The 21,231-nt window shown below is 37.4% G+C and overlaps 1 protein-coding gene across 3 annotated transcripts in view; it reads left to right on the forward strand.

The window, feature by feature from the left end:
* The window catches only part of LOC135103688 (vesicle-fusing ATPase 1-like), a 75,280-nt gene extending 56,795 nt beyond the window's left edge, over positions 1 to 18,485 (forward strand). For all 3 annotated transcript variants that reach the window (XM_064010260.1, XM_064010262.1, XM_064010261.1), the window contains one exon: positions 14,635 to 18,485. In XM_064010260.1, coding sequence (XP_063866330.1) covers positions 14,635 to 14,805 — 171 coding nt within the window. In that variant the 3' untranslated portion in view covers positions 14,806 to 18,485. The remainder of the gene's footprint in view (positions 1 to 14,634) is intronic.
* Positions 18,486 to 21,231: the final 2,746 nt, after the last annotated feature.

Genomic DNA, 21,231 nt, shown 5'->3' on the forward strand with positions numbered 1-21,231 from the left:
TGTGGAAGCAGTGAATAGTCTAGTCATAAGTTTCTTTGAGTGATTATGAAAATTATAAGGAGGGTGTAATTTTAAATGTTTATGACTGTATTGTATGGGGCTGAACCATGGAACAAGGAAGTGATAGAAGAGTTACAGTGTAAAGGTTACAAGTTGTCAGGAATGTTGTTTGGAATGTTGCAAGTTAACATGGATATTATAGTTGTAGCTAGGTTTTATTGATTTGCTGTGTACTGTTGCTTTAGCTAAAGCACTCAAAACCACACAGACAATATAGCCCTGATAATTGCTCTGAAGGAGGCTTCTTATGAAACCAAAGAAACAAATAAGTTAGATGGTCTAGTAAAGTTAGCACTATAGCAGTGGTGTTTGCATCATCATCAGAAAAATACTAGTTTTCCGCCCATTCTTAGACATCACTCTAAACCTTACTCATCTCGCTGTCACACACACTATGTAATACTTAATAGGGATGCCAAGAGATTTTTTTTATAAGTGTGGATAGCAAGCCACTATCTTCTGATGATGCAAATAACATTGCTAGACCATGAGCTCGCTTATTTCCTTGGTTTCATGGCCTGCGTCCTATGGAGCAATTATTGAAGCTCTTTTGTCTTTGCAGTTTTGACAGGCAGAAGCCATACTGAATCAACAAATCCATGAAACCTCAAGTCTCTTCACTCATAGCTTGCAACTAGAGCATAAGCTACTTTTGTAACTTTATTGCTGATTGGTCTGTGTTTCAGTCAGCTCATGTCCCACTTGGTACAGATGCTGGCCTCTCCACAGTACAGGCTTTTACTTCTCTTCCCTTCATTTCTCTTATTTCGTACAACACTTGTTTGATGTCTTCATTGGACAGTAGAATGATAGCAGATTATGTAGTATGTGTTAAAACAAAAATTAATATATATATATATATATATATATATATATATATATATATATATATATATATATATATATATATATATATATATATATATATATATATATATATATATAATGAGAGTTTAAGTAACTGATAAGAGTTGAAAATGCTCATGGTCCTTTTTGTTCCATGCTTCTTTTTTCATTGACTTCTGTTACTACAGTTGAGAAGCCTTTATCTGAAGTTCCAAAATCCGAAAGTTTGTAATGGTGTCATGACATTACAAATGGAAAATTCCTCAAAGTGGTTGGGAGATTTACACTGAAAGAGACAGAGAGAGAGAGAGAGAGAGAGAGAGAGAGAGAGAGAGAGAGAGAGAGAGAGAGAGAGAGAGAGAGAGAGAGAGAGAGAGAGAGAGAGAAATATAAACATGACATTTTGCCTATAGACCAAAGCTCTGATGTTCAAAAAGGGAGAGAGAGAGAATTGTAAACATGACATTTTGCCTATAGACCAAAGCTCTGATGTTCAAAAAGGGAGAGAGAGAGAATTGTAAACATGACATTTTGCCTATAGACCAAAGCTCTGATGTTCAAAAAGGGAGAGAGAGAGAATTGTAAACATGACATTTTGCCTATAGACCAAAGCTCTGATGCTCAATTTACTGCCATGAGAGGTATCAGAAAGTGGCAAATTGTCATGCATGACAGCTAGCATGCTCTGAAGATGCTATGCTCAGTTTCTGAATCATTGACACTAACTGTCAGGCTCGTTTTCCCCCTTCCCCCCATTGCTCACATTTAATTCTCCTTATATTATAATGGGTCATGGTAAGCTTAACAGCAAAGAAAAGTGTTGTGATGGCATTTGTTCGAGAGGGACCAGTAATTGTCAGATTGAAAGGAAGATAGGAAGATCAGAAGCAGCTGTCACATGGATGGTGAGGGGTCCACTAGCGCTGGAAACAGCTGTCACTCCTTGTCCCCTTGCAGCTCACAAGCCTCTTCTGAACGAGAGAAAGAGGGTGCACACAGCTCAGTTTTTATAAGACATATGCCCTCTCAACTTACTATTCCTGCATCTGTCTTCCTTTTTTACCCAGGGCCTTTCTTTCTCTCGGGAGCAAAAGCTGTTCCTAGCACTAGTACAGCCTTCGCCACCTGTATCATGGCTATCTCTGATCTCTCTCTCTATCTTCCTTCCATCCAGTCTCACAATTACTGAGCCTCTCTTAAACAAAGGCCATCACAACACTCATTTCTTCATTGTTAAGCTTGTCAGGACCCATTATAATGTAAAAATGAAATGTGAGGGATGAAATCAGGTCACAGCAAGAGGGAAACAACCAGAGGAGTGTGGGAGCGACATCTCCATCCAACGTCCCTTGCAGTCTCTCGGTGATTAAAAACTGAGCATAGCATCTTAAGGGCATGTGAGTGGCCATGCCTGCCAATTTGCCACTTTTGATGCCTCCCATGGCTATAAATTGAGTATTGAATCTTTACTCTGTGGGCAATGTCAATATTTTTTTTATAGCCATTGTAAAACTACATTCAGGGTATAATGTACAAGTTATATTATAAAATGTAAATGGATATTGTGTTTAGACTTGGGAGGCCAACCCCAAGCTGTTCCATTTTATAAATCCAAATTAAAATATTGAAAAAAAAACAAAAAAATCTGAAATTTGCAACACTTTCCATCCCAGGGATTTTGGATAAGGGATTCTCGACTATAAATAAAATGTGGTATGTGATTGACAAATTTCAAGACTCTTGAACACAATGATTTTAATAATTAGATTTCAGGGAAGGCAGAAAGGAAGCTTTTTATGTTTAGCTGTTGATGCAAAACAACAGTATGAATGTTTTTTCTCATAATGCCAAACCACTGTTGTCTTGCACGTACAGCTTGGAATGAAAAGTTATTCATTATCCTTCCTTTGTTTTATCTGAAATATAATGTATGGCACCATGATAATTCCATGAAAAACATGAAGAACAAATAGTGGTATAGACATTTTCAGTGTGTGTGATGTGAACTTACATTATCAAGAAATCTTTTTTAATACATTCATAATCTACTGTTATTCTTAAGTCCAGTGATCAAAAAAACAAGGAAGTACTCCCTAAAATAATGGAAATACAGGTTAAATAAGCAAAAATCATACTGTAGTACAGAGAGGCCAATGTCCACACTAAATGGGAGATGTGCTGACTGAGCCACAAACCAATCAGTGACAGGTTATGAAGGTAGCTTAGGCTTCAGTTGTAAGCAACAAGTAAATGTACTGTAGTTGTTAATATGTAAATTCAAGCCAAGAGTTTGGGTGGCAGCACTGGAAGTGGTTTATGACATTCATTGCTATAGCAACAAGACTTTCAGTGATGTATGTTTGTATATTATCTGCCATAGCACACCCCATACTTTAGATAGGCCATACATCATCCCTCATGTGTACTGATGGTGGCCGGCATCCACTGAGGAGATATGTAAATGTGATAAAGGAGTTTTTATGAAGTAGTATGCTTTGCTTATATGACATTTCATGGAAAATTTTAATGCACCATCATGTTCAAAAGGCTTAATAGAAGAGTTTATTTTACTATTTAAAATTTAACTCCAGATTTCCTTTACATTTTGTTTTATTTAATTTACACAAGAAAATTTTTTTTACTTCTATTATCAGTGCTGCATCTAATAGTATTTAACAAAGTGATCCATTTACTGCATTGGGTGAGCTGTGACAGGTAATAAAGAAGCATGTCACTGTGACATTGCTCATACAGACCCATTGAATTCCAGCAAGAAAAGTGACAACTCCTTATTTGAGGGGCTGTTGGCTAATGATGTTGCCATCTTGTGATCACTGTCAGTGAGGCCATCCTCATTGCTTTTTTTTTTTTTTTTTTTTTAAATGTGTTCAACCCCATTCATTCTTGCTTTTAATCTAGCTGTAGTGTAACTCTAGGCAGGAATATTAAGACTTCTGTGATATCTTGCAGTTTTGCAATCTGCATGATGATCCTCAAAAATCTAAGAAAATTTACCTTGATGTCTTAGCACTTTCACCAGGACACAATAATTTTTTATAGCACTGTGGGTGCCTTGTCTTGATGACCCTTGTCAAGTCTGGCAAAGTAATAAATGAAACTGAAATGTGTTCATACATGTTAATTGATGAGATAAAGGGAAGGTAGGGGAACATTTACATAAATGCACTTCTTTTACATAGATACACAGCCCACAACAGACCTTGTAGTCCTCATAAGGTGACCTGATGACCTAGGACTTATTAAAGTGATAGTAGGAGATAGGGACAACAAAACAGAAGGCTCTCTCTCAATCCTCCACTTCCTCCACCATAAACTGTATAGGAAATAGGTTGGAAATAAATACTTTGGAAAAGTAAAAACCCAAAGGAAATTTTATAGGAAAGAATGAAAATAGATGAAATGAGGTACCCCCATTTCCTAGAGGCAAAGAAGTTAACAACTAACAAATGCTGTTAGCTGCAGATTTGAGGCAAAATATTTATGAAGGCAAAGTTTAAATGTCTCTACAGCATTACAATCTATCATGTCTCGTGGAAGCTCATTCCATAGATTTACTGAATGATGGAATTTTTTTTTTTTTTTTTTTTTTTTTTTTGATTCATGAGAATTAAAGAATTTTCCAACAATTTTACAAATGTTTCCTCACATGTAATTTGAAGAATATCATGAAATACTTACTGCAGTCCATGTTATCAATACCTCTGATGATTTTAAAAACTTGTATCAATTTGGCTCTTAGTCTGCTTTGAGTTAATGGATATAAATTTAATTCTCTAAGATGCTCTTCTTATGATTTATTTCTTAGGCTTACTATAATTTTTTGATACTCTATGGTGAATTCATTCTAATTTATCTATGTCTTTTTGGTAATAGGGGCACCATGCTCAAATGCAATATTCCAAAAGTGGATGAACCAAGGTGTTATTCAGAGTGAGGATCATATCTTTAGATTTATATCCAAATAATCTGCTGATTAAGCCAGTTATTTTATTAGCTTTTTTTTAATGATTTCTTAACATTGTTGGCTAGGTTTTAGACTGGTTGATATTGTTAGTCCTAAATCAGCTTCATTATCTACACTTTTAAGCTGGGTACCATTCATAATATACTTTGCTTTCTCATTTTGATACCTTATATGAAGCACTTTAATTGAAAGAGTTCAAGTCATAGGAAGGAAGAAATACAGAAGCAGGCAGGGAGCTCTAGACTTTACCAAAGAAAGAGATGAATGATTGAGAATGCTTGTTAACTCTTGCATTAGAGAGGTGGACAGAATAGGAACAAGAGAAAGAAGTCTTGCACAGCCAGACCATAGGAGGAGAGGAGATTTGTAGTTAGCAAGATCAGAAGAGCAGTTAGCATGAAAATTGTGGTAGAAGATAGCAAGAGCTGTAACATTAGTGTGATGAGAGAGACTGAAGACAATCAGAGAAGAGAGGTGATGAGACGAAAAGCTTTTGATTCCACCCTCTCTAAAATATTGGTGAGTGGAACCCCCCCCCCCTCCCTTTCCATACACATGAAGCAAACTCCATACGTGGACAGGTAAGGCCCCTGTACAGAGTCAGCAGCTGTTGTGGGGGAGTGGGGTGAGAAAAACTGGCAAGGGACGACACAGAGCGCCCAACTTTATAGAAGCTGCTTTATATAGAGATAAGATATGAAGTTTCTAGTTTAGACTATAAGTAAAGGACAGACTGAGGATGTTCAGCGTCACAGAGGGGGTCAGTTGAGTGTCACTGAAGAAGATGGGATAGATATCTGGAAGGTTGTGTCAGTTGATAGATGGAGGAATTGAGTTTTAGAGGCATTGAACAATACTAAGTTTCCTCTGCCCCGATTAAAAATTTTAGAGAGATCTTAAGTCAGGAATTCTGTGGCTTCCCTGCATGAGGTGTTTACTTCCTAAAGGGTTGGGCCTCTATGAAAAGGCTTGGAAAAGTAAAGGGTGGTATAATCAATATAGTAATGGATAGGACAAGAAGTTTGGTTTAGATCATTGATGAATAACAGGAAGAGAGTGGGTGCCAATAAAAGTGTGTTTTGTACTCACATCTAGTGTGATGCAGTGCTATAGCTGTGCAGTACCACCATCACATAAAAAACCACGTCTCTCTCTCTCTCTCTCTCTCTCTCTCTCTCTCTCTCTCTCTCTCTCTCTCTCTCTCTCTCTCTCTCTCTCTTTCATGCCCTCCTCTCCCTTCCATCCTTCCCTTCCCATTCCCTTTCCTGACCTCTTCCTTTCCTGACCTCCTCCCCTTTCCTACCTCCTTCCATCCATCCCACCCAAGGGAGAGAGAGAGAGAGAGAGAGAGAGAGAGAGAGAGAGAGAGAGAGAGAGAGAGAGAGAGAGAGAGAGAGAGAGAGAGAGAGAGAGAGAGAGAGAGAGAGAGAGAGAGAGAGGATAAGAACTATCTTGAGGATTGCTAAGTTGAATGAGACTGATTGAGAATGAAAATGGATGGAAGGAGCATAAATGCAAAAGAAATGGATGGAGGAAAAATTAATAGGAGTAGAGAACAGGAAAAGAGAATGCTTATTTCTCAGTACTTCCTCTCTCCTAATCCTTCACTCCTCGCCCTTGCTGCTTATATTTATTCTTTCTACTTTCTTCCTATCCTCCCATCCTCTTCCTTCACCCTTCCTCCACTTCCTTGCCCATGTACTCTTCGTCCCCAGTCATGTCCATTCCTCACCTTTTTCCTTTTCTCTCCCTCTTTTGTCTTGTCTCAAACCTCCCTTCTTGTCACCTCCCCTACCCCTTATCTGTCAGAGATAAGGGACAAAAGAGAGAGAGAGAGAGAGAGAGAGAGAGAGAGAGAGAGAGAGAGAGAGAGAGAGAGAGAGAGAGAGAGAGAGAGAGAGAGAGAGAGAGAGATTTTTATTATTAGTAACAATATTTGTGCTTAGTATACTATTGCTTCAACTCCACACCTATAGGCACAGGGTTACAGGCCTAGGCATCTGTACTATGGTTGCATTAGATGCAGGGTAATTTTTAGATTTTTTTTTTTTTTTTTCATGAAAAAAGTGTACCTGATGAGCCGGCAATTACTGTACATTATATGAGGCCCCTAGTCTTAAAACGGCGAATCCAGCAAAATCAGGTTTTCAGATAATGGTGTTTGAAGTTATTCACACTTACACTACATACCCTCACTACACTTAGTGTAGTGAGGGTGAATCCAACAAAATGCTGTTTCGAGATATTCGCGTCTCAATATTTGCTAATTTAAGACAAATTGGCGGCTAATTCAATGAACAGTATTGTTCATACCAATACATATGTGTCATGATAATCTTTTGGTATAAACAAAAACAGGCATTACCATTAAATTGCTACTTCCTTCATTTTAAGCAGTAAGTCAGGATGCATCCCTGTATTCAAAGAGATTTTGAATCATGCTGTAAAGACAAAACTTAGCGAGGAGAATGCTATGGCGATTCTAACTCAGAACTGCCAAAAATGTAGATTCACCTTCCTACACTAAGTGCCTCATATGATGTGAAGGCTATTTTTAAACTTGGTGGCCAATATTTTGCTCCCATATGTCTTGAAATGACGTTTGGTAACTCAGGGTGAGCAAGTCCGCATGCTCTCTCTCTCTCTCTTCTGTCTGTGTGTGTGTGTGTGTGTGTGTGTGTGTGTGTGTGTGTGTGTTTACCAACTTGTATTTACCTAGTTGTCTTGTACAGGGCAGGAGCCAAAGCTCATTTTGTCCCGTTTCCATAACCATATTTATCCAGTTTCCCTTTAAACATCTGTACACTATTTGCCGCAACCACTTCTTCCATAAAATCATTACAGAAGTTGTATTTCTTGATGTCACTTGAACATCCACTCTTCTTAATTTTCTTCCCATGCCCCCTCGTCTGTACTCTCCCTCCTCCATCTGTGGTACCAAGTCATTTCTGTCTATTCTTTCTATATTGTTTACTGATTTGTACATTGTTATCAGGTCTCCTCTTCCTCTTGTAGGTAATCCCATCTCTTCAAGTCTTTCTTCATAGCTTAAGTCTTTCAATTCCGGTACCATCTTTGTTGCTATCCTCTGTATTTTTTCCAGTTTCTGGATATCTTTTTTTTTCTATGTGGAGCCCAAACTACTGCTACTACTACTGTTTAGGTTGTATCATGCCTGTTATAATTTTCTCCATCATTTCTTTATCTAAATAGTTAAATGCCACCCTAATGTTTGTCAACAAGCTATATCTAGAGCTGAATATCCTGTTTATGTGTCTTTCAGGTGATAGTGTGTCCTGAATCATTAATCCCAAATCTTTTTCTTCATTACTTTTCCTTATTATTTCTCCTCCCATTTTGTACTTCCATGAAGGTCTCCTTTTACTCTTCCCTATTCCCAACATATGGCATTTTGTGGTGTTAAATTGTAGTTTCCATCTTTGGCTCCATGCCTGTATCTTGTCAATATCATTTTGTAACTCCTCGCAGTTATTTTCATCCTTTATTATTTTCATTATTTTTGCATCATCAGCAAACAGGTTTATATAACTATTTAGTTTCTCTGTCATATCATTTACATGTATTTGAAACATAATAGGTGCCAACACAGATCCTTGCAGTACCCCACTTGTCACTTTGCACCAACTTTATTTAGTGTCTCTGATTACTGTTCTCATTTCCTTCTCTTGTAAATAATCCCCCATCCATCTCGATATTGCTCCCTTTAGTCCTCCATTCTCTAGCTTCCACATAAGACTTTTGTAGAGAATTTCATCTAATGCTATTTTGAGATCCAGGTATACCGCATCAACCCATCTGTCCCTCTCACGTACCATTTATATATATTATATAATTATATATATATATATATATATATATATATATATATATATATATATATATATATATATATATATATATATATATATATATATATATATATATATATATAGAAGCTTAGTAGATTTGTGATACAGTATCTCCCTTTCCTGAATCCAAATTACTTTTCTGTTATTATCTTTTCATCTTCTAGGTATTCCACCCAACTGTCTTTAATTACTATTTTATGAAGGTTGTTTATAGTGCCTGTTATTGACACCAGTGTATAATTTAATGGTTCCCTTTTATTTCCCCTTTTGTATATTGGCACTTAGGTTGGTTCTTTTCCATTCCCTTGGTACTTTTCCTTCTCTCAACGAGCTGTTAATTATGTCCCATAGGGTGGTTCCTCCATTTGTTCTCTGCATTCTTTTAATATCCATCCATTTACTTGATCTGGCCCCATAGCTTTTCAAACATACAGCTCTTCCAGCAGTTTCTTGATTTCTTGTCTCTACTTGTATACCCTCATTCTGTGGTACCACTCGGTGCCACAAATTCGGTTTCTTTTGTAGACACAGATTGATAACCCTCATTCATTAGTTCACTCATCTCCTCAGTAGTTTCATAAATTCTTCCTTTCCTTTTTAACTTGTTTATGCCATCCTTATGTTTTATTTTCTCATTCATATATCTGTAGAAGAGTTTGGGTTCTTCCTTGGATTTTCTTACTATATCACTTTCAGTTTCTTTTCTTATTTTACTCTATTTATTCCTTGCCTTTCTATATTCTTCTCTAGCATTTCTGTTCAGTTGTCTCATCATTTTCTTCCATCTGGTATCCTTTTTATTTTTTGCTTCTACACACCTGGCATTATATCATTCATGCTTCCCTATTTTCATTTTATAACTTGGTACAAACTGTTGCACCCATTCTCTATACTTGCTGAAAATATCTCATATTTTTCTTTCACTACTTTACCTTCAAATAGTCCTTTCCAGTTAATTTTTTCTATAGAATTTATTAAGTTCTGCAAAGTTTGCTTTAGTATAGTTCTGTCTCCCATTTCTATATTCTTTCCTATGCAACACTTTTCCCTCCCGTGGTACTATTTCTATTATCGCATGATGGCTTCTTCCCAGCAGACTCAGACAATGTATACTTGGTCAACTTTCTGATGTTTTTGTAAACACTAAATCCAACTGTGATGGTTCTTCTCCTCTGCATCTTGTATGCTCATTCACCCACTGTCTCATTTTATTCACCATCATGGTTTGCGTAAGTTATCTGCTCCATGACCCGACATTTCTTTCACTTCCATCTCCCAGTTAATTCCTTTAGTGTTGAAGTTGCCTACTAAGAGCACTTTGTTACTTTTCCTTATCATTTCCTCTATACTATTTCTTGCTTCTAGATGCATGCTTTTAAATTTATTGGTCTCCCATGCACTAGTTTTTGGTGGCATGTGTCACAATGATTTTCCTTTTTTCACTTCCTTTCATCTTAATCACAACACTCAATATTTCCACCATTCCATCATCATATTCCACTTCCTCAACAACAATATCCTTTATTACCAATATCATCACTCCTCTTCCCTTTCCTTTTCTGTCTCTCCTCTGTGTGCTATATCCTTCCTTTGCAAATCCTAACTTTATTTCTTTTTTAGCTTAGATTCTGATAAACCACATGTGGCTTATTGTTCTTTAAGTATTGTTTAAGTTCCAATAGGCTCGATGCCAAACCATCTACATTAGTATACATAATCTTAAACTTCTGCTTAGTGACCTTGGGTGGCATCTTTGTGCCACCATTTCCTCACTTCCATGTCCACAACTTTCCAGGTGAATCTTTTTGCTTGTTTTCTTTGACTGGGCCTCTATTTTCAGTTCTTTCAATTTACAGTAAAATCCCTCTTATCCAGCATCAACGGGACCGCCAACATGCCGGATACTTGAATAGAAGTGAAATTATGTCCACAATCACCACCCTACACTCACGCATGTTACCATAACAAAGATCAGCTGATCTTAATCAGCAGCTGATCTGACCAGCTGCTTAAGTGTAAGCACAACACGCTTCCTCTTTTCTACAACTTTAGGCATGATGAAGGCGTCAGGCGATAAATAGTGCACACACGGGACTGAGTCACTGAGTAAACACAGAACAGTGGGCCGCGGGTGGCACGAAGCAGTGTGCTCTGGTGGCGAGGGGACAAAGTATGCCTCGCGCGGGAATTCTAATCGATTTTATGAGTACACATTGATTTTTTATTGATTTTAAGGCTCGGGGAAAAATGTGCCGGATACTTGAAGCTGCCGGATACTCGAATGCCGGATGAGAGGGATTTTACTGTACTTCTCTCTTCTTCGTTCATGTCTCTTTAGCCATGTTTTCTTTATTCCTTCTACTTTTGTTAATTTTCCTTTTCTTTCCAAGACATGTTCTGCTGCAGTTTGTGATTGGTCTTGTGTCATTTTCTTCATACTTTTGGAGCTTGTAAACCTCTTCAATTTATTTGATAATCCCCTTTCCTTCCTCCACCACTTATGCTGTAATTTCCATTACCCTTTTCACTTCTTTCTCCCTAGCTATTTTCATTGGTGGGTTCTTAACTCCAAATACCACCACACACATCTTTCTCTGTACCATGTCTCTCACAAGATTACTTTTTTTCCTTTATTATTTTAATCACTTTCTTTTCCATATCCTTATTATGTTCCTGTTGCTTTATTATCTCCTCCATGTCCACCTTTTGTTGTTGTTCTCTCTCTTCTTTCCAACTTTTGACTACTTCTGCCACTAATTCCTTCACTTCTCCAACCTTAACCTCTCTCTCTTGCAAAGTTTTCTAACTCTTCATTCTCTTCCTTGAGTTTCTTAATTTCTTCACAGTACTTCTTGTTTAAGTTCACTATTTTTGTCACCTCTTCTCTCAGTTCTTTGTTTTCTTTTTTCTCTTTCCATCTCTCTCTTTTTCATCTCTAATATATCAGTAGATATCTTTTTTACATTGTCACAACCCACTTCTCTTCCTTCCAGTCCTTTTACCATCATTGTTAAGCTATGTATTTCTTCTTGTATTTTCATGTTGTCTTCTTCAATTTTCCACATTCGTTTATTTGTGTGCACTATGCTGTGGTCCTCTTCCTTGAAGCCCTCAAGAATATTTGGGTTTGTGTCTGCCGCCATCTTCCCTGTTGATATCACCGACTGCCAGTGTTTACCTTGTATCACTCACATTTCTCCCTTTCGACCACTCCTCTAATAACACTTCCTCTTCCCCTGCTCCCACACCTCACACAAGACCCTATTATGGAGACAGGACTCAAAGTTTGGCCCCTCCCTGCTCAATCAAAACTAGGTAGATCCTTGCAGCTGCTGTGGATGCATCTGATCAGCTGGGCGGCACGCGCACACGTGTGTGTGTGTGTGTGTGTGTGTGTGTGTGTGTGTGTGTGTGTGTGTGTGTATTTATCTAGTTGTGGTTTATGGGAGGGGAGTAATCTCATAGTATCCTGTCTCTATATCTATCCAGTTTGGTCTTAAAAGCATGGACAATTATGGCACTGACATCTTCACTGAGTTTATTCCATTTGTTCACACTTCTATGAGGAAAACTATACTTCTTGATGTCTCTTCTACAGTTAACTTTCTTCAACTTCTTACTGTGTCCCCTTGTACTCTGTGTGTCTAAATTTATAAAACATTTTTTGTCCACATTTTCCATACCATTCATCATTCTATAGGTGTTCATTAAATCTCCTCTCTCTCTCTCTCTCTCTCTCTCTCTCTCTCTCTCTCTCTCTCTCTCTCTCTCTCTCTCTCTCTCTCTCTCTCTCTCTCTCTCTCTCTCTCTCTCTCTCCTATTTTCAAGGGTAGGAATTTCCAACATTTTTAATCTCTCTTCATAGGTTGACTTGCTCAACTCGGGAACCATCTTAAAGACTGTTCTTTGTACTCTTTCTAATTTTACAATATTCCTCTTTGTATGAGGAGACCATGTCACTACCACATATTCCAATCTTGGTCTTATCATGGAAATTAACAACTTTTTATCATTCCTTCAATCAAATATGAGAATGCCATTTTTACTCTTTTTAACAAATTTATCGTCTCTCCAGTAATTTTATCAATGTGTCTGTCCGGAGTCAAATTTTCAGTAACTGTTACTCTCAGATCCACTTCCTCTTTAGACTTCTTTAACTTCACACCATCCATCTCATAATGATATTGTATTCTTTTCTTACTCTTACCAAACTCCATTACTTTACATTTACTTAAATTGAATTCTATTTGACAAGATTTACTTACTCCATCTATTTATCTTATTTAAATCATCTTGCAGTACCATACAGTCATTTACATTTTCTATTCTTCTCATCAGCTTAGCATCATCTGCAAATAAGTTCATATAACTATCTATTTCTTCATTTATGTCGTTCACATATATTACAAACATTATCGGTTCCAACACTGACCCTGTGGGACACCATAAGTTACTTTCAGCCAAGATAAATTTTTATCTTGTACTACAGTTCTCATCATTTTATCATCCAGATAATCCTCCATCCACTCCAGCAGTGTGTGACAGATTATTTGTATGGATGTGTTTACTGTATTTACATTACAAATATATACACCCAAAATGATCAAATGACATCACCAATACTGCTCACTGCCCACTAGCTTGTGACAAACTGTGCAACTTCACTACATAATCATGCCTGAACTAATGTAAATAATTAACTAATGTTTGGTTTTCCTATTCTTTTCCATGCAATCTTTTATTTTATAACAGTAAAATTATTTTTGAGAACTTTTTTTATGCTGATAAATGCGCATCATGGGTATGGCTACTGGAACTCTATTGTGCAGTTTATGGCTTAAGCACTGATCTGAGTTTACTAAAGTTTGTTTTTCTGTAGTCAGGGGCTTTTTCTTTAGTTTTATTTGACTTGTTAGCCATGAAGTTCATGCTGAAGGTGACTACGTGGTGGTTGCTATTACTGAACTTGCCAACGTTCAGATTTCCCACTGATTCATCTTTTGTAGCAAGCATGAAGCTAAGCACGTGGTTATCACAAGTTGGGTTTTGTACAGGTGAACTTTCTTTTAAGATATTATACAGATCGTGTCTGTGGTGTGAAGTGAGTGATTCACCCTACATTGTCACTGGTGAATTAAAGTCACCAAGGACTACAGTGTCATGTGCATCACTTATCTCACTAGTTTGATCATAAATGTCATGTTTGGTTTGAACTGATTAGGCTGGAGGTCTGTACATAAGAGCTATTGGTAGTTTCATCCCAGAAGTATTTTTTAATAACATAAATAGAGCATCTACATTTGCAATAAGGGGTTTTGATAATAGAGACTGGTTTTGATGTAGAATAGGATGCTGCCTCCATTTTCATTTACTCAACTTTTTTCAGATGTTGAGATGATCCTTACTATGTGCATAAGTCGATAGCACATTGGAACCAATATTACTCTGTCAGACCTTTTTTTTTTTTTACATTCATACTAAGCAGTTTACATCTGAACACTGTCATTCTTTTCCACACTTTTCTATTCAATTTAATTTAATCCATCTCCACATTTTCTTCCATTGGCAGTAACATGTGATCCAAAACACACTGCTTAGCATTTCAAGCAATGTACTATTCAAAACTACATTAATTTTTATATGCTTTGCATTTTTTATACCCATTCTCTCAGTTGACTCTTTGTACATCCTTCCAAGCTGAACTGCTTGCTGTTTCAATCACTTCTGAATCAGTCACCAGAGCAGCAACACCTGAAAATAATAATACATGGGTGGTGTTACCACATCTCTATGTCTATGCAAAATTAATATCTATTCATGTACCTGTTTTCCATGCCCATTTAATTAAAAACATTTTCTGTCTTGTACTTACAGATTGCAGCTGTTGTAAAGGAAGTTGGACAAGGAAGAGTATTTATAGGTGTAAAGAAATTGTTGGGACTGTTGGATGCCTTGCGTGTGATGAAGGGAGTACCTTCCAGCCAAAGAGTGGATGCTTTTGTTAATTTGCTGGAAGATGAGGGTGTGCTGACTCGAAGATTATAGTCATGATCAAACGGTTTTTGCTTAGGAAATACTAGAAAAGCGCAATTTACATGAAACTGCATAATGAGGAATCATGGAAATTATGAAATTAAGTAAATGCAAGTACAATGTATTTATTGTTACAAATCAAAGGAATAATGTCAAGTTTCAAATACAAGAAAAATATGGTTCCTCAATATGCAAGCTAATTAAGTCTTTCATTCCATTTTCTGTGTTTGCAGAATTTATAGTTTTAAAGTTCCCAGCTCTGTTTTTCAGTTCTCCACATATGATAATTAAATTGCTTATTGACACAGCAGTATGTTCCATCCTCCAAGAATAAGTTTCCAAGAATGCTTGTACACTCTTACATTAGCAAAGCAGAAATGATAGATTATTTTGATTAACAAGTTCAGGAAAGTAAGGCCATGGGTGACAATGTGGAAATTTTTATTAAAGAGTCATGCTGACAGCAAGATTATTGCTCGCCTGCATATCTAAAATCTTTTATGTTAGTATCAATGTGCCCTCCCAAGTTTCTCCAGTTTATCAGTTATACTATACTGAAACTGTTACTCCAATGGCCTCATTATACTGAAATTTGTTGCTCCACATATTTATAGTATACAGTGGTACCTCTAGATATGAGTTCAATTGGTTCCAGCCTCTTACTCATAACCTGAAGTTACTCGTATCATGAGTTATTAATTCCCATTTAAATTAACTGAAACCCCGTTAATCTGTTCCAGCCAGCAGAACAAAATACAAAATACCCCCAATTGACCTGAAATAAATATGTAATTAAATTACAAAACATACATAATTCATTACTAAACATAAGTGTAGATAATAAATAATAATAACTGAAATATAATGTTGTTTTGTGAGCGCTTACCAGAAGACAGACGACGGCAGACAACGCAGGTAGGCGGAGTAGGTGGAGGATGATCGATGCCAGGGTAGTAGGCGGAGGATGAGGGATAAGTAGCAAGAACTTGAACAAACAAAATTAAACTTAACACTAGATTAACTGGAAATTAAACTTAATTTTAATCTTTATGTAGCTTAAAATAATTTTTCATTTAACTTAAATTTACTCAAACTAAAGATCGCTTTTTTACAACTTACATCAGAATCAAACAATGTAGCATAAAGACTCAAATTATTTTTTTCTTATTTTTCTATTTTTTTTATTTATTTATTTATTTCATTTTTTGATTTTTTTTTTTTTTCACTTTTTTTTTGCTTCAACTTACATAAACTAATTTTCATCATTATTTTTGGCCTTCTTAGGCACACTTTGATTTCCACTTTCTCGAGGCCTCTTGCTGAAAAAAATGATCCTGTGAGGTTTGCCTCTGTCTACTTTTCAAAATGTTTCTGAAATGCGTGAGGCATGTGTCATTGTATTGGGCAGCTGCACGGTTTGTGTGTACCTTTTCTGGGTGATTTTTTTCCACAAAATCAGTCACTTTCTGATACACTGCCAAAACCTCTTTAATTTCTGCAGTTGTAACCACAGGAGCCTCATCCTCAACCTCATCCTCACCACTGAACCCCTGACGAACTTCCACTTCTTGTAGGGCCTGAAGCTCCTGTAATTCCTCGGTCGTCAGCCCCTGACTGTGCTCCTCAACAAGATTGTTGATGCCCCCCTCATCAACCTCCAAACCCATGGACTTTCCGAGTGCCACTATCTTGTTCAACTCTGCCATTTCAAATCCCTCAAAATCACGTTCAGAAACAGTGTCAGGCCACAATTTCCTCCAGGAAAAGTTTAAGGTTCGACGAGTTACTCCCTGCCAAGCCAAGTCTATGATTTCCAAGCAAATTACAATGTTGTAATGTTCCTTCCAAAATTCACGCAGGGTTAGATTGGTGTTTTCAGTAACTTTGAAACATCGCTTGAATAAATGCTTTGTGTATAATTTCTTGAAGTTAGAAATCACTTGCTGGTCTATGGGCTGGAGGATAGAGGTTGTGTTGGGGAGGAGGTATAGAACCTTAATGAACTTGAACTTGTCGAGAATATCATCTTCTAGGCCAGGAGGATGAGCAGGAGCATTGTCTAGGATAAGTAGACATTTCAAAGGAAGATTATTCTCTTCCAAGTACTTTTTGACAGCTGGGCTGAATACAAGGTTAACCCATTCAACAAAAAATTGATGGGTAACCCAGGCTTTGACATTAGCTCTCTACATGACTTGGAGCTTCTCCTTTAGCACTTTGTTTGCCTTGAATGCCCTTGGATTTTCTAACTGGTATACCAGCAGAGGTTTGATTTTACAATCTCCGCTGGCATTGGCACATAGAGCCAGTGTCAGTCTGTCCTTCATGGGCTTGTGGCCTGGCATTTTCTTTTCTTTGGCTGTGTTCATATGAAGGTCCTTTGTGGCATTTTCTTCCAAAAGAGGCCAGTCTTGTCACAATTAAAAACTTACTGTGAGACATAGACTTCAGTGACAATAAGTTTTGCAAATTTTTTGCAGAACTCTTCAGCTGCCTTAGCATCAGCACTAGATGCCTCTCCATGACGAACCACAGAGTGAACTCTGGTACGCTTACAAAATTTTTCAAACCAACCTCATGAAGCCAACTCTGGTACTGTTGGTGTGCTGGTGTGTTGGTGTGTTGGTGTGCTGGAGCTCTCCCAACCCCCCTTCTCTGCTCTATTCTCAAATCAGCATAAATGGCACAACACTTCTCACTAATTATGGGCTTAGTGACTGTATCACCAGCGATCTCTTTGTCTTTTATCCACATAAGCAAAAGCCTTTCCATCTCTTCGTGGATATCTGTTCGTTTAGTAGAGAGGATAGTCACTCCTTAGCATGTTTTTTACTCTTAATTAAATCACTACTATCTTTAGCACTTCCTTTCTTGGACCCCATGGTTAAATGCACAAAAAAAAGCAAAAAAAAGTAGCACAAAATATGAAAAAAACACAGATAAAAGTCAGAGCAAATGTTTAGCGGCCATGAGTAATGGTACAATGTGCAGATGTGTGGATTGCTGCTTTGCTACTGAGCACTGATGATGGTGGGCACTGCTGCTGCTGCTGGCTGCTTGTATTTTGGAAAAATGCTCATGTTATGGGGCATAATTTTTCGCAAATTTTTACTTGTGTCTTGGAAAACTCGTATATGGATGCACTCGTATGTAGAGGTACCACTGTACTAGTTTTCTTTGAAAAGTTTCTCTGCAAAATGGAACAAGCTGATTTGCCAATTAGTATTCTAACATATGAAGAGAACCAAATAAAAGCTGGGTACTTTTAGAAAAAAAGTGAATGATGCAATTATATAAATGTTTGTACTTGCAGATTGGTAGAAGATTTTAGTCTGCAGTTTAGCATTTGTATAAGTCCTTCTCCAAATGCAAAAGTGCCTGTAACCAAACTTATTGATTTTATTGTTAAAAGATTTATGTTTTATGATCATATTTAAAACATACATTTTACTATTCATCTATATATACTTCCTTAAGGGAGGTAGCCCAGGTAAGATGAACTTTTATTTCAGGGATAGAAGTGCAGACATAGCTCCTAGACCCTCTACCTGGAAACATATTTTTAATAATTAGTTAAACTGGAAAAGCATGCTCAATTATGCAAATCATTGCATAATATGTGAGATTTACTGTATTCACAGTATGATTCCATTTCTATTTAATGTGCAGTACAAGTAAAATAATTTATCCACTTTTCCATTCTTTTTTTCCTCAACTCTTTACCAAATGGAAATCCATATGAGGTCTTGATGTTGAGAACAAGCTACAAGTTCATTACAGGGCTGTCATGTAGCTACTAAGCTAACCTGTAAGAATATACAGTATCACTTAGGTAGCTGTGAGTCATGGCAAGAATTTCTTTCTTTATTTTTTATTTATTTATTTATGTATGAGGGACAGACCAAGAGAGGAGGGAAAAAAAAAAAAGCCCAGAGATGCTGGTCCCCAAATATGGTCTGAAGTGGTAGTCAAAAATGGAAGGATAAGTGTCTTGAAACCTCCCTCTTGAAGAAATTCAAGTCATAGGAAGGTGAAAATACAGGAGCAGCCAGGGAGTTCCAGAGTTTACCAGAGAAAGGGATGAATGACTGAGAATACTGGTTAACTCTTGCATTAGAGTGGTAGTAGACAGAATAGAGGTGAGAGAAAGAAGAGTCTTGTGAAGCAAGGCTGTGGGAAGAGAGGATGCATGCAGTTAGCAATATCAGAAGAGCAGTTAGCATGAAAACAGTGGTAGAAGATAGCAAGAGATGCAGCACTGTAGTGTTGAGAAAGAGGCTGAAGACAGTCAGTTAAGAGAGAGGAGTTGATGAGACGAAAAGCTTTTGATTCTACCCTGTCTAAAAGAGCGGTATGAGTGGAATCCCCCAGACACGTGAAGCATACTCCATACATGGACGGATAAGGCCCTTGTAGAGTTAGCAGCTGGAGGGGGGGGGGGTAGAAAAACTGGCAGAGACATCTCAGAACGCCTAACTTCATATAAGCTATTTTAGCTAGAGATGAGATGTGAAGTTTCCAGTTTAAATTATAAGAAAAGGACAGACTGAGGATGTTCATTGTAGAAGACGGGGGCAGTTGAGTGTCATCAAAGAAGAGGGAATAGTTGTCTGGAAGATTGTGTTGAGTTGGTAGATGGAGGAATTGAGTTTTTGAAACATTAAATAATACCAAGTTTGCTCTGTCCTAATCACAAATTTCAGAGAGATCGGAAGTCAGGTATTCTGTGGCTTCACACCATGAACCGTTTACTTCCTGAAGGGTTGGACATCTATGAAAAGATGTGGAAAAGTGCAGGGTGGTATCATCAGTGTAGGAGTGGATAGAACAAGAAGTTTGGTTTAGAAGATCATTGATGAATAATGAGAGTGGGTGACAGGACAGAACCCTGAGGAACACCACTGTTAATAGATTTAGGAGAACAGTGACTGTCTATCACAGCAGCAATAGAACAGTCAGAAAGGAAACTTGAAATGAAGTTATAGAGAGAAGGATGGAAGCCATAGGAGGGTAGTTTGAAAATCAAGGCTTTGTGACAGATTCTATCAAAAGCTTTTGGTATGTCTATGGCAACAGCAAAAGTTTCACCAAAATCTCTAAAAGGGGATGACCAAGACTCATTAAAGAAAGCCAGAAGATCACCAGTAGAGTGGCTTTGATGGAACCCATACTGGCGACCAGGTAGAAAGTTGTGAAGTGATAGATGTTTAAGAATCTTCCTGTTCAGGATAGATTCAAAAACTTTAGGTAGGCAGGAAATTAAAGCAATAGGATGGTATTTTAAGGGATTAGAATGGTCACCCTTTTTAGGAACAGGTTGAATGTAGGTAAACTTCCAGCAAGAAGGAAAGGTAGATGTTGACAGACATGGTTGAAAGAGTTTGACTGGACAAGGTGCAAGAATGAAGATGCAGTTTCAGAGAACAATAGAAGGAACCTCATTAGGTCCATAAGCCTTCTGAGGGTTTAGGCCATTGAGGGCATGGAAAATATCATTACAAAGAATTTTAATAGGTAGCATGAAGTAGTCAGAGGGTGGAGGAAAGGGAGGAACAAACCCTGAATCGTCCAAGGTAGCCTTTTTAGCAAAGGTATTTGTGGAGTTCAGCTTTAGAGATAGATGTGATAGCAGTGGTGCCATCTGGTTGAAATACAGGAGGGAAAGAAGAAGAAGCAAAGTTATTGGAGATGTTTTTGGCTAGGTGCCAGAAGTCATGAGGGGAGTTAGATCTTGAAAGATTTTGACACTATTAATGAATGAGTTTTTGGTTAGTTGGAGAACAGACTTGGCATGGTTCCAGGCAGAAATATAAAGTGCATAAGATTCTGGTGATGGAAGGCTCAAGGACCTTTTGTGGGCCACTTCTCTATCATGTATAGCATGAGAACAAAACAGAGTGTGTTAAACCAAGGTCTAGAAGGTTTAGGTCGAGAAAAAGAGAGGAATGAATGCCTCCATGCCAGACACTATCAACACTATCACCCAACACTAGATTCATTCAGGTCAACACAGCCACATATGAGAACCAATTGTCATCTGATGGTGTACATTTAACAGAAGGAAAATAACTAATTTGTGACAAAATTGTTCAGTGCATCAGCAAATATCTTTTGGATAATGAATCAGAGTAAAGGGAAGCTGGTGGTAGCTATTTTATCTGATAATTTACTGCTGACCCAGTCACAGTAACTAAAAAGGAATTGAATCCTTGCCAGAAACTCAACCATCACTAAAGTGAACATCTGCTTAGTAAAAATGGATCTCATAGAGTCAAAATTTGAAATAGAAAAAACCCATCAGCTGACAATTGATGAATTAGAAAATAAAATAACCAGATTGTATCATATCATTGCTCATCAAAATGACATAACTGAAAATTTGAGTAATAGAATGGCTTCTCCATCCAATGCTTTGGTCATTCCCCTCCACCTCTTTAT

The sequence above is a fragment of the Scylla paramamosain genome, chromosome 9 (genome assembly GCF_035594125.1).
Source record: "Scylla paramamosain isolate STU-SP2022 chromosome 9, ASM3559412v1, whole genome shotgun sequence".
Classification (NCBI taxonomy): Eukaryota; Metazoa; Arthropoda; class Malacostraca; order Decapoda; family Portunidae; genus Scylla; species Scylla paramamosain.